Genomic DNA, 14,594 nt, shown 5'->3' with positions numbered 1-14,594 from the left:
TAGGGGTCTCAATCATTTCACGATTAAGCATACCTATCCGATTCCATTGATTATGGAGTAATTTGACCGCCTCAAGGGAGCAACAGTTTTCACTAAGCTTGATTTGAGAGTGGCATACAATCTCGTGAGGATTAAGGAGGGCGAAAACTGCGTTTAATACCAGAACAGGGCATTATGAGTACCTCATAATGCCTTTTGGCCTTTGTAAAGCCCCGGCAGTTTTTCAGGAATTTATTAACCACTTAAACCCCGGACCATTTGGCTCTGTCACGACAATTTTCTTCCACTTCCAAGATGGAGTCTGGTTCCTGTGATTCCTCCTGATCGTATTCTGGCTACGGTTTTCACCAGTCTCACTGCTCCTTTGGGTGACAAAATTCTTGTGACCATTGTTTTGTCCCAGAGAGTCTCCACACCACTGTGCTCCAGACTTACCGCTCTCCCTCTCTGGCCACCCTGGTAAGAATCAACTCTTTTGGGCTTGTTCCCAACAGTTCTAGTGGCCTAGTCTATGAATTGATGTAACCGCCTTTGTAGCTGCCTGTTCCGTGTGTCCCCAGAGTAAGACTCCATGGCACCTTCCAGTGGGCCTCCTACAATCCATACCCAATGGAGACAGGCTGTGTACCCACCTGCCTATGGATTTCATTGTGGAGTTAATCAACTCCCAGGGCAACACAGTTATCCTTATGGTGGTTGACCGGTTCTCAAACATGTCTCATTGTATTCCACTTAAGAAGTTGCCCACTTCTAAGGAACTGGCTTGTATTTTTGCTTGGGAGATCTTTCGCTTACATGGGCTACCTGAAGTGATTGTTTTGGACAGGGCTAGTAAGTTTGTGTCCCGGTTCTGGAAGCCTTTTGTGCACAGTTGGGAATTCAGCTTGCCTTTTCCTCTGCGTATCACCCGCAGTCTAATGGGGATGCAGAAAGAGCCAATCAGTCCTTGGAGCAAATCCTACAGTGCTATTTTTCTGACCATAACAACTGGTCTCCATTTATGGCGAACTATGGTTTCCAACCTTCCATGTTGTCTGACTCATTTGTTCCGCAGAGTATTCCTACATTAGAGGAGCATCTTGTGGTCTTTGTTCCACTTGGGCACAAGTCCTGGAGGCTTTGCAACATGCTAATGATAGGTACAGACTCCATGCTGACCTCAGACACCTGCCTGCACCTTCATGTCAGGTTGGGGACAGGGTCTGGCTGTCATCTCGCAACCTCTGAAGTTCGTACCTCAGTTTATTGGGTCTTTCTGTATTCTTCGCAGGATTAACCCAGTTGCTTATGCATTCCTTCCTTCTAATGTGGTATCTTAAATGTATTTCATGTCTCCTTATTAAACCTATGGTCTGCAACCGCTTTACCACCTCAATGCCACATCCTCACCCTGTACAGGTTGAAAACCATGAGGAGTATGAAGTACAGTCCATTGTTGACTCCCCTAGGTTCCGTGGGCGCATACAGTATCTGGTGCATTGAAGAGGTACAGTCCAGGGGAGCGCTCTTGGGTCTCATCCTCGGAAGTACATGCCTCTATCCTCCTCCATGATATCCATAGACATTTTCCCCTCATGCCTGGTGGTCCTCCAAGGGGGAGGGGTCATTGAGGAGGGGGTAATGTCAGGGCTGGGCTGAACTATGAGACATTTGGATTGTGGGCTTCCGTGAGCACACAAAGGCATTCCCTGAAAATATCTAGCAAATCTTACTCTGATGTTCAATATGTACCTAGTTTGCACCACAAATTGCACATCCAAATTGTGCTTCTTTCATGATTTCTGTTTTCAAACAATTGCACAAAAGAATGTGTGTGAACAAATGTGACCAGTACAATAGGAAATTAAATGTGCATGTAAAAAAAAATATTCTACAATGCTATGTCAGAAACCCATTAAGAGACTTCAGTGTATGAAATTGTGTACAGGCCATAGCTAAAGTAGTCATGTATAAACATGTTTTTTTTTTAGTTTTTTTTTTTTAGTTCGCCTATAATGATATCACGTGTTTTTTTTCTCATAAAAGATGCACATGCAATATATCTTAAAATGCTTAAACTAACCCAAAATATCAGAAAAAAAAAAGATTTAATTTTTATCAATGCCACCACTTGTCATGTGCCAATGTGCAGTCAAAAGATGGATTATACACAGTAAAACAAACCATACTTATTAGTAAATTTAGTGTAGAGTATGTACACCACAATATTGCAAACCCAGTATAAATAGGATGCAATTTGCCTGTCCATGCATGATCAATGTGCTGACCCACAGTGCACACATAAGCTTTAATAAATCAGGACCATAAGATCAGATCTTCACCTGTATGTGATATGGTTCTTTTCCCATTTTGGTTTCCTTGGGAAAAACTGGTAATTGGACACATCAGGGTTACCACACCTTGGCTTTTTCATGGTTTCAATAGTCTTTTGATCAATCTCTCCTGTCTCAGAAATATGGAAAAATTTCTGCATTTTCTTCAGCGTGTCTTTCAGTACCATAATGCAACCATCTTTAGGGCAACCATAGTACTTCAGCAGGTATTGCTGCAGGTAAAAAAAAAAATGGGCTCATTAAAAACTGAAATAAATACATTCAAAGACCAATTCTGTTCACAGAGATTTTCCTTTTTTGATGTGTAAACTAATTATGCCTCTCCTTAATTGTAATACATTGTCTGATTGCTTCACAATAGTTTAAAGCCAATAAAGTCAAGTACAGCTTCCACTTGGATACTACCCTTATCTGAATATGAGCACTGTAGGCCTCATGAACCAAAGCAATAGTGTCCTTTCTCTGTACCCTCTCCCCTTGGTCATTCACAAAACAGAGTTCCGACCCAATGGACTTGCCTACACACGAACACACCAAAGTCCATTTGTTTCGAACACGAAGGGACTAGAAAAGGAAGTTCAATAGCCAGTAGCCAATAGCTGTCCTTGCGTCGTATTTGGTCGTAATAGCATTCAGATGAACGGTTTAAAACATGTTCTATTTCTAGGTCCATCAGAATTTTTGAAAACAGAAGAACCGCGCTCTTCTCAGAAAGCCCAATGTATGGACACACACCTTCCTCCTGAGACTACAGTCTCAGCCGGGAAACTATATATAAAAAAGGTTTAAAGTATAACCCAATTAAACATTTATGATAAATACAAACTCCAATGTCCTCCTATATTAAACATAGCGTCATTTTATGCTTATGACCAATCGGCTCTGGTTTCCCTCTACTCGAGAGTAGAGGGAAACGTGGGTTCCTCTTCCGCCGTGCTATCGAGAATGAGGCTTGGTCCTCGCTCTCGAGTAGAGGGAAACCAGAGCCGATTGGTTATAAGCATAAAATGCCGCTGTGATTGGCCGCGCGGTTGAGGATGTACTTGTTTACTACTTCCGCCGCGGAGTTGAGAGCAAGGCTTGGGCTCCCTATGGAGGGGGAGACTCAGGCCAATTAACATTATATATAAATGAAAGGCAGTATGGCGTGTCACCCGTGCCCTGAGATGACGTTAAATTTCACGAAAAACGTAGGGCGGTGTGACACGCTGTTATTGCCTTAAGAACTGTTATCCATACCATCTGGAGAAGGATAGGCCTGTGGAGATGTGCGTACGGTGTGCTTTCCACTTGATAAGCCATATCTTGCTGTATGTTTGTAAGTGTTATTTTAAGATATATTTTTAAGATATATTTTTAATAAATAAGTGATTTTACACTATTGGAGCATTTTTTCCTCTTTTATGGTGGGCTGTTTACCATATATGAATTGGAGTCTATGATATTGAACCGTGATTCTAAAGAGTTGTGGCGATTGGAGGACTGAAGAGTGTGTACAGCCGGTTTTCATTTTTGATATGCGAATTAACTCATAATATCTGGTAAGGAGCCATTCTGGCCTCTGGTGGTGGTGCACTTTGGCATGCTTCACGAATTGGAATATGAAGTAAAGAACCATTTACTCTGAACATTTTGATTGACACATGGTGTTTCGCATTTTTGAATTGTGTTTCACAGATGGACCTTCTTTGAGGACTGTTATACACGACACATTTGAATATTTGTTTTTATGTGTTTTTTTCCACAGGTTTTTTTCACATTTTTGTATTTTATTTAATTTTTCATAATCTCAACTCACGATTGAATGTTTAATATAGGAGGACATTGGAGTTTGTATTTATCATAAATGTTTAATTGGGTTATACTTTAAACCTTTTTTATATATAGTTTCCCGGCTGAGACTGTAGACTCAGGAGGAAGGTGTGTGTCCATACATTGGGCTTTCTGAGAAGAGCGCGGTTCTTCTGTTTTCATCTTATTTCCATACATATCTTTGGTATATAATAGAACTGCAGCACTGACGTGAATTGATTTTCTGTTTTACCACATTACTGTAGCGCGATTTTTCTCTTTTTACCATCAGAATTTTTGAAGAAAAAAGTCTGACGAAGTCCCACACACACGATCGGAATATCCGATGAAATGATTCCGCCTGACATTTTCTGCCGGAAAGTCCGGGCGTGTGTACGTGGCATTAGGAGAGAGAAGTTGGAGAAATAACATCAGTGCTACACATCAAAAATAAGCAAAATCTCTGTGCCTGGAGTTGGGCTTTAGTTCTGAATTTCTTAAAAAAATAAATATATATAGATTATTCTGGCTTATGCACATTTTTTTATTATTTGTATAGGTCATGATGAATACTGAATAACAGGATATTTTTAACCACTACGCGCCCATTCTATAGCCGAAAGATGGCTACAGCGCGGCACTCAATTGCCGGGAGGGCGTCCATGGACGTCCTCCTGTTTACTTCCTCCCTGCACGCCACCGTGGGTGGGCATCAGGGAAAATCTGTGTTGGCCATGTCCCTTGGACACAGCCAATCCCAGATTGTGCTAAATGGTCAATCACATTTAGCACTCGATCGGTGTGTCCAATGAGAGATGATCTCACATATAAACATGTCCCAACCACGACACTACCTGCCTGGAGTTTGCATGTTCTCCGTGTGCCTGTGTGGGTTTCCTCTGGGTACTCCGGTTACCTCCCACACTCCAAAGACATGCAGGTAGGTTAATTGGCTTCTGTCCAAAATTGGCCCCAATATATGAATGGGGACCTTGGATTGTGGGCTCCTTGAGGGTAGGGACAATGTGAGTGTGCAATGTACAGGGATAGAGATAGACACTCAGGTTGAGCTGGATGGACTGGTGTCTTTATTCAACCTTACAAGCTATGAAACTATTATGAAATCTCCCATTGCCGGCTCTCCCTCCTCACACAGAGACCGCTTGTGAGGAAGGAGAGCTTCCGTGCTGCAACGTGAGTGAAAAATCATAAATTACAGTGCCACACTAACACAACACAGTGCCCACAGTACCTATCAGTGCCACCTGTCCCCAGTGCCACCTGTCAATGTCACATGCCATCTGTTATCAGTGTCACGTGTCCTCAGTGCCACGTATCAGTGCCATCTGTCATCAGTGGCACTTGTCAGTATCACGTGCCATCTGTTATCAGTGTCATCAATACCATGTATCTGTGCCATCTGTCATCAGTGCCACATCTGTGTCACATGTCATTAGTGCCACGTATTAGTGCCATCTGTCATCAGCCTCACTTATTAGTGCCACCTGTCATCAGTGCCACATATTAGTGCCATCTGTCATCAGTGCCACATCAATGTGACGTGTCATCAGTGCCACATATTAGTGCCATCTGTCACCAGTGCCACATCAGTGTCACGTGCCATCAGTGCCATGTATCAGTGATATCTGTCATGAGTGCCACATCAGTGTCATGTGTCATTGTCCTGGTGCTCCAGGGCGTTCAAAAGTGTAATAGGTAGTCAACATTAGGGATGAGCTTCAAGTTCGAGTCAAACTCATGTTCGACTCGAACATTGCCTATTCGCCTGTTCAGCGAACAGTGAACAATTTGGGCTGTTTGCAGCAAATTCGAAAAGCCGGAACACCCTGTACAAGTCTATGGGAAAAATCTAAAGTGCTAATTTTAAAGGCTAATATGCAAGTTACTGTCCTAAAAAGTGTTTGGGGACCCGGGTCCTGCCCCAGGGGACATGGATCAATGCAAAAAAAAAGTTTTAAAAACGGCCGTTTTTTCAGGAGCAGTGATTTTAATAATGATTAAAGTGAAACAATAAAAGTGTAATATTCCTTTAAATTTTGTACCTGGGGGGTGTCTATAGTATGCCTGTGAAGGGGCACATTTTTTCCATGCTTAGAACTGTCCCTTTTCGCAAGGAAAAATTGTGTTTTAAAATCACTTTGAATTGTCGGCTCAATGAGTGTTCTCTGTATTATGGAGCCAACAATTCATTCATTGATAAAAAAAAAAAAGCATGGGGTTCCCCTAAATTCAATTACCAGGCCCTTCAGGTCTGGTATGGATATAAAGGGGAACCCCACATCAAATTTTAAAAAAAATTGACGTGGGGGTCCCCCTAAAAATCCATACCAGATCCTTTATCCGAGCACGCAACCTGGCAGGCCGCATGCCCTCAACATTGGGAGGATGCTTTGGGGGTCTGTGACCCCTCAAAGCACCATGTCCCCATGTTGATGGGGACAAGGTACAAAAGTACCCCTACCATTTCACAAAGAAAGTGTAAAAAGTGGTTAAATAAGACAAACACACTTTTGAAAAATAAAAAAAAATAAAAAGATTCCAGCGGTGCTAATCCACTCTTGCTATCCAGCGATGGATGATCATCTCTCCAGGGTCCAGCGATGGCTGATCTGATCCAGCGACGGGTGATTTTCAGTCCAGCGCAGTCCATGCATCCGTCTTCTGTCTCCACTGAGGAGGCACTGTGGGGATCCCAGCGCTGACGTTTCTTATATTAGGAGGGCGGGGCCACCTGTCAACTGACCCCGCCCCCTCTGACGCTGGTGAGGGAAGCCAGGGTTCCTCAATGACGTATGGGTGACCCCGCCCCCTCTGATGTAACGCAGGTTTCCGTTACATCAGAGGGGGCAGGTCACCCATACGTCATTGAGGAACCCCTGGCTTCCCTCACCAGCGTCAGAGGGGGCGGGCTCAGGTGATGGGTGGCCCCACCCTCCTAATATAAGAAATGTCAGCAAAGCGAGCTGCACAGCTGCACAGTGGAGGTAAGTATGATATGTAAAAAAAAAAAAGCTTTACAATCACTTTAAGCTGTGGATGATTGACTTCCCATTTGATGGTGGCTGCAAAGTTCCAGGGTCAATGCCACTTGGCAAAGCCAGCAGTACGACAACAATGATATTTTACTGATATTTTATCTGTAAAGCCGCGTACACACGGGCGGACTGTATGGCCTACTTAGTCCGTCATACAATCCGACGGACAGTCCGTCATACTTTCGAATGAACGGACTTGACCACACATGGATGCACAAACAGTCCGTCGAAAGCTTGCGCGATGACGTGTACAGCACGTACGACGGGACTAGAAATAGGAAGTCCAATACACAGCAATGCACCCTTCCGCCGTGTAAATCCTTTCTGAGCATGCGCCATTCTTAGTCCGTCGAACTAGCCTACTCACGAGCGGATTGTCCGCTGAAACCAAAGTATGACGGACAGAATTTCGAAAAATCCGAAATACTTAGTACGCCAGACTGCATGCTGAAAAAGTCCGCTGAAGCCCACACACGAGCGGACTGTCCGCTGAAATGTGCTCTATTTGTGTGAATAAAAATGATAAAAATTAGGGTTGCACAGATACAAGTTTTTTAAGACCGCGTACAAGTACAGATACTTTTCCTCAAGTACTCGCCGATACCAATTATCGATACCTAGTTTTACTTTTTTTTAATTTATATTTTTTTAACAGTGTACCTTTAACTTTTTTTTTGGTGGAGAGGTGCTGAGGGGTGTTATTGTTTGGGGAGAGGTGGGGAGGGGGTTATTCTTTAGGGTGGAGAAATGGGGAGGGGGTTACTGTTTAGCATGGAGGGGTGGGGAGGGGGTTATTGTTTAGGATGGAGGGGTGGGGTGGGGGTTGTTTAGGGTGGAGAGGTGGGGAGGGGTGTTATTGTTTAGGATGGGTAGGGGTGTTAATGTTTAGGGTGGGGAGGAGGTTATTGTTTAGGGTGAGAAGGGGGTTATTGTTTAGGGTGGGGAGGGAGTAATTGTTTAGGGTGGAGAGGTATTATTGTTTGTATATGCAGGAAGGGAGGGGGAAATGGAAGGGGGTATTTGGGAACCCTACATCACCCAGCAGACCTGCCCTCACCCTCCAAGAATATCTTCCAAGAAGATATGCATCAATCCAAGAAAAAGTTTTAAAAATTGTCGTTTTTTTGGGAGCAGTGATTTTAATAATGCTTAAAGTGAAACAATAAAAGTGAAATATTCCTCCAAATTTCATATCTGGTGGGTGTCTATAGTATGCCTGTAAAGTGGCACATGTTTTCCATGTTTAGAACAGTCTGAGAGCAAAATGACATTTCTAAAGGAAAAAAAGTCATTTAACCACTTTCAGACCGGACCATTTTGCTGGTAAATGACCAGAGGTCTTTTTACACTTTGGCACTGCGCTGCTTTAACTGGTAATTGCGCGGTCATGCAATGTTGTACCCAAACAAAATTTGCGTCCTTTTCTTCCCACAAATAGAGCTTTCTTTTGATGGTATTTGATTGCCTCTGCGATTTTTATTTTTTGCGATATAAACGTAAAAAGACCGCAAATTTTGAAAAAAAATGATATTTTCTACTTTTTGTTATTAGAAAAATCCAATAAACTCAATTTTAGTCATACATTTAGGCCAAAATGTATTCAGCCACATGTCTTTGGTAAAAAAAAAGTCAATAATTGTATATTTATTGGTTTGCGCAAAAGTTGTCACATCTACAAACTAAGGTACGTTTTCTGGAATTTACGCAGCTTTTAGTTTACGACTGCCTATCTCATTTCTTGAGGTGCTAAAATGACAGGGCAGTACAAAACCCCCCCAAATGACCCCATTTTGGAAAGTAGACCCCCTAAGGAAATTGATAAGAGGCATGTTGAGCCCATTGAATATTTTATTTTTTTGCCTCAAGCGATTGAATAATGACAAAAAAAAAATTTTTTTTTTTTTTTTACACAAAGTTGTCACTAAATGATATATTGCTCACACATGCTATGGGCGTATGTGAAATGACACCCCAAAATAAATTCTGCTGCTTCTCCTGAGTACGGGGATACCACATATGTGGGACTTTTTGGGAGCCTAGCCGCGTACAGGGCCCCGAAAACCAAGCACCGCCTTCAGGCTTTCTAAGGGCGTAAATTTTTGATTTCACGCCTCACTACCTATTACAGTTTTGAAGGCCATAAAATGCCAAGATGGCACAAAACCCCCACAAATGACCCCATTTTAGAAAGTAGACACCCCAAGCTATTTGCTGAGAGGCATGTTGAGTCCATGGAATATTTTATATTTTGCCACAAGTTGCGGGAAAATTACAAACTTTTTTTTTTTTTTTTTTTTTTTCACAAAGTTGTCACTAAATGATATATTGCTCATGCATGCCATGGGCATATGTGAAATGACACCCCAAAATAAATTCTGCTGCTTCTCCTGAGTACGGGGATACCACATATGTGGGACTTTTTGGGAGCCTAGCCGCGTACGGGGCCCCGAAAACCAAGCACCGCCTTCAGGCTTTCTAAGGGCGTAATTTTTTGAGTTCACTTCTCACTACCTATTACAGTTTTGAAGGCCATAAAATGCCAAGATGGCACAAAACCCCCACAAATGACCCCATTTTAGAAAGTAGACACCCCAAGCTATTTGCTGAGAGGCATGTTGAGTCCATGGAATATTTTATATTTTGCCACAAGTTGCGGGAAAATTACAAACTTTTTTTTTTTTTCACAAAGTTGTCACTAAATGATATATTGCTCACGCATGCCATGGGCATATGTGAAATGACACCCCAAAATAAATTCTGCTGCTTCTCCTGAGTACGGGGATACCACATATGTGGGACTTTTTGGGAGCCTAGCCGCGTACGGGGCCCCAAAAACCAAGCACCGCCTTCAGGCTTTCTAAGGGCGTTACAGTTTTGAAGGCCATAAAATGCCAAGATGGCACAAACCCCCCCCCCCAAATGACCCCATTTTAGAAAGTAGACACCCCTAAATTTAGGGGTACACTAGTGAGACTAGGTAATAAATGGCGGGTGCCCTGAAACTATAAAAAAATAACTAACCAACCAGCGTCACCTGTAACAGTTATATGGTGATCACTGGTGAAAGGGTTAACTAGGGGGCAATCAGGGGGCTTTATGCGGTAGTATATGGGGGTCCCTGGCGCTATAAAAAGCTGCGGCGAACCTAAATACCTACCTGCCTAACTAGCGTCACCTGTGACACTAATACAGCGATCAGAAAAACGATCGCTTATTAGGCTGGGTTCACACTGGAGCGATGCGGGAACGCCACGAATGCGCGGCGGGTTCCCGCATCGCATGCCTCCCGGCGGCAGTTCACACTGCCCTATGCGAACTGCTGGGAGTGTCAGTGAAATGTTAATGACACCCCCAGATCAGTTCGCATATCGCAGTGCGATCTGCAAACTTGGATCGCATGGTGTGAACACCCATGCGATCCGATTCTGCTGCGGACCAAAAAAAGGGTCCCGTGCGAGTTTGCGGCGGGTGCGGCGGGTGCGACACGAATTCAGCCATACTATCTGTATAGCTGAACTCGAATCGCACAGAGATCGGATGTGATTTGCACTGCAGTGCGGTGCGAATCACATCCGTTCTCATAAACCGCTGCAATGTGAACCCAGCCTTAGTGACACTGGCGACGGGGGGTGATCACGGGGTTAAACCTTTATTGGGGGGGTTAGGGGGGTACCTTAGAACTAAAGGGGGCTAACCCTAACTGCCCTAACAGTTATTAGTCACAAATGACACCTGCCGGGTGATCAGGGGGTTAAACCTTTATTAGGTAATAAATGGCGGGTGCCCTGAAACTATAAAAAAATAACTAACCAACCAGCGTCACCTGTAACAGTTATATGGTGATCACTGGTGAAAGGGTTAACTAGGGGGCAATCAGGGGGCTTTATGCGGTAGTATATGGGGGTCCCTAGCGCTATAAAAAGCTGCGGCGAACCTAAATACCTACCTGCCTAACTAGCGTCACCTGTGACACTAATACGGCGATCAGAAAAATGATCGCTTATTAGGCTGGGTTCACACTGGAGCGATGCGGAAACGCCGCGAATCCGCGGCGGGTTCCCGCATCGCATGCCTCCCGGCGGCAGTTCACACTGCCCTATGCGAACTGCTGGGAGTGTCAGTGAAATGTTACTGACACCCCCAGATCAGTTCGCATATCGCAGTGCGATCTGCAAACTCGGATCGCATGGTGTGAACACCCATGCGATCCGATTCTGCTGCGGGCCAAAAAAAGGGTCCCGTGCGAATTTGCGGCGGGTGCGGCGGGTGTGGCGGGTGCGGCGGGTGCGGCGAATGGCTGAACTCGAATCGCACAGAGATCGGATGTGATTTGCACTGCAGTGCGGTGCGAATCACATTCGTTCTCATAAACCGCTGCAATGTGAACCCAGCCTTAGTGACACTGGCGACGGGGGGTGATCACGGGGTTAAACCTTTATTGGGGGGGTTAGGGGGGTACATTAGAACTAAAGGGGGCTAACCCTAACTGCCCTAACAGTTATTACAGTCACAAATGACACCAATGCAAAAAAAAAAAAAAAAAAAAAAAAAATGACATTGGTGTCACTGTGACTGGGGGGGCAGGGGTAATTGGGGGGGTGATCGGGGGGTAAAGGGGGGGTGTGAGTGTGCCTGGCATGTTCTACTGTGTGTGGGATGTGTTGGTGCAACTCACTGATCCGCTCTCCTCCGTGTCGGAACGAAAAATACCGACACGGAGGAGAGAATACATCACTTCCTCTCCTGTGTTTACATTACAGGAGAGGAAGTGATGTCACCGGGGATTTCCATTCGTCGGGAGCGATCGCGAGGGGGTGGCCATGAATGAATGGCCGTCCCCTCGTCCGGGATCGCTCCCGAACGAAAACCGACCGCCGCAGGCACCGGGCGGGGGCCCGATCGGGCCCCCGACCCGCGGGAGGCAAATCACGTACATGTACGTGCTTATGCCTGCCCGTGCCATTCTGCCGACGTACATCGGCGTGAGGCGGTCGGCAAGTGGTTAAAAGTCCTCGCGGCTATAATGAATTGTCGGTCCTGGCAATACACATAAAAGTCATTGAAAAAAACGGCACGGGATTCCCCCACAGGGGAACCCCGAACCAAGATTAAAAAAAATGCGTGGGGGTCTCCCCAAAATCCATACCAGACGCTTCATGTCTGGTATGGATATTAAGGTGAACCCTTCACCAAAATTAAAAAAATTGTGGCATGGGGTCACCCCAAAAATCCATACCAGACCTTTATCCGAGCATGCAACCTGGCAGGATGCAGGAGAAGAGGGAGGATGAGAGAGCCCCCCCTCCCCTGGACCGTACCAGGCCACATGCCCTCAACATAGGGAGGGTGTTTTGGGTCTGCAGGCAGGGGGTTTATCGGAATCTGAAAGCCCCCTTTAACAAGGGGACCCCCAGATCCTGGCCTCTCCCATGTGAAATGGTAACGGGGTACAAATGTACCCCTACCATTTCACATAAAGAGTGTGAAAATTGTAAAAAAAACACAAGACACAGCTTGGGGCAATTCCTTTATTAAAAAATAAAAAAAAGCGTCCCATGAAGTCCATTCATCTTTTTCTTCATTCGCTCTGATGGACTGAAAAAGAAAAAAAAAAGCCGCACACCACCACCGATCTGCCTCCATGGGAGGCACCTGCCGTAATGACCGCCTCTCAGGTGACAGCTCTTTTATAACTGAGGGGGGGGACATCTCTATGGCTTTCCTGTAGCGTCAGAGGGGGAGGTGCCACCCAGTTACGTAACCAAGTCATCCCGCCCCCTCTGACGCTATGGGGAAGCCATAGGGATGTCTCCGTGCGTCAAAGGGGGTGGGGTCATCCGGCAACATCATCTCGTGGCCCTGCCCTCAGTTATAAAAGAGCTGTCACCTGAGAGGCGGTCATTATGGCGGGTGCCTCCCATGGAGGCAGATCGGTGGTGGTGTGGCACTTTTTTTTTTCTTTTTCAGTCCGTCAGAGTGAATGAAGAAAAAAGGTGGTTTGCTCAAGGTAGTAAGTTTATATCTCTGTGGTTGGAAACCCCATAGAAAGAATGTAAACAATTGATTAGGTTGAGCGAAAAAAGGTTTTAGGAATCCACTGGGTAAAATTGTGAAACAAATACTGTATGTAAATTTTGGGATCATTTTTATTTTCAGCAAATTATAATGGGCAGTTAGGAAAAAATGGCCATGGCTTCAGTCGAGCCTTAACCTACTGTAATACAGGTTGAAAATTGAAGGAACCATATTCATTTATATTTCTAGAAATAAGAGCCCCTACATACTTGCACTGTTTAGCCCATAGTAATGAGAGGACTCTAGAGGTGGAAGTCATCGCTATAGGAGTCACAAAGGTAGGGACGCTTATGAATTAAAATAATATGTGCCACTCGCATGGAAGGGGGAGGGCATTTTAAAACACAAGTTATATAAGGACATTCATTTAGGGTCCAAAAATCGGCATGGGTAAATGGGGAGGCCATTAGGGTTAATAGCTCACAACACCTCTTCCAGTCTCATGTACAAGCATTGTCCTCTTTGAGTCAGGACCTATCCCTGCGCTAATTGGTTTCGTAGAGGTACAAAGGCAGAGGAGTTAAAATGAGGAGGCACACAGGGTACTATAATATGTGGCAACTTAGTTCCACAAATATATTCTCCTGAGAAGTAGCCATGGAGCCATCAGTTCTACAAACAGCTTTAACCACTGTGATAGGTCTATCATGTTGTGCTAAGATTTCAATTGCCCCCTCCGAGAATACCGCCAGCTGATGACAGCGCGGCTGGTTCCGCGGGTGCAATCGCGGCCGGTTCCGCAGGTACCAGCGCGGCCGGTTCCATGGGTGCCAGCGCGGCCAGTTCCGCGGGTACCAGCGCGGCCGGTTTCATGGCCGGTTCCGCGGGTGCCAGCACGGCCGGTTCTGCGGGTGCCAGCGTGGCCGTTTCCACGGGTGATTGCACTGAGTGGACGGGTGGGGGGGGGGGGGCAGCTGGGCTGCTTAGGAGGACTGCTGGCCAATCAGGAAGCCAGCGGGCAGGGGAGCTGGGAGATGACATCATTTCTCAGTGCCCTGCATCCCTCCAGTTCCGCCCTCACTGTGTGGGAAGCTGTGTGCAGCAGAGAGATTATATCATCTCTCTGCTGCCTATCTTCACTCTGGGACTCAACAAAAGAACACCTTAGAAAAGTGACACAGTAGGTGACAATCCGTAATGTGTGGTAGGCTACGTGGCAAGTGGCAATCCGCAATGTGTGGCAGACTACGTGGCAAGTGGCAATCCGCAATGTGTGGCAGACTACGTGGCAAGTGGCAATCCGCAATGTGTGGCAGGCGACGTGGCAAGTGACAATCTGCAATGTGTGGCAGGCTACGTGGCAAGTGACAATCCGCAATGTGTGGCAGACTATGTGGCA

The 14,594-nt window shown here is 45.4% G+C and overlaps 1 protein-coding gene across 1 annotated transcript in view; it reads right to left on the bottom strand.

Annotated features, from left to right (window-relative positions):
- Positions 1-14,594, bottom strand: part of MMP2 (matrix metallopeptidase 2) — a 343,614-nt gene that overhangs the window by 257,752 nt on the left and 71,268 nt on the right. Inside the window, exon 2 of the mRNA XM_077458031.1 lies at positions 2,322-2,545. Within this exon, the coding sequence (XP_077314157.1) occupies positions 2,322-2,545 (224 nt within the window). The remainder of the gene's footprint in view (positions 1-2,321; positions 2,546-14,594) is intronic.

Source organism: Lithobates pipiens, unplaced genomic scaffold (genome assembly GCF_037356315.1).
Source record: "Lithobates pipiens isolate NorthernLeopardFrog02 unplaced genomic scaffold, aLitPip1_a1.2 Scaffold_10, whole genome shotgun sequence".
Classification (NCBI taxonomy): Eukaryota; Metazoa; Chordata; class Amphibia; order Anura; family Ranidae; genus Lithobates; species Lithobates pipiens.
Note: the sequence above shows the minus strand (reverse complement) of the source record. Positions and strands in the feature narration are given on the sequence as shown.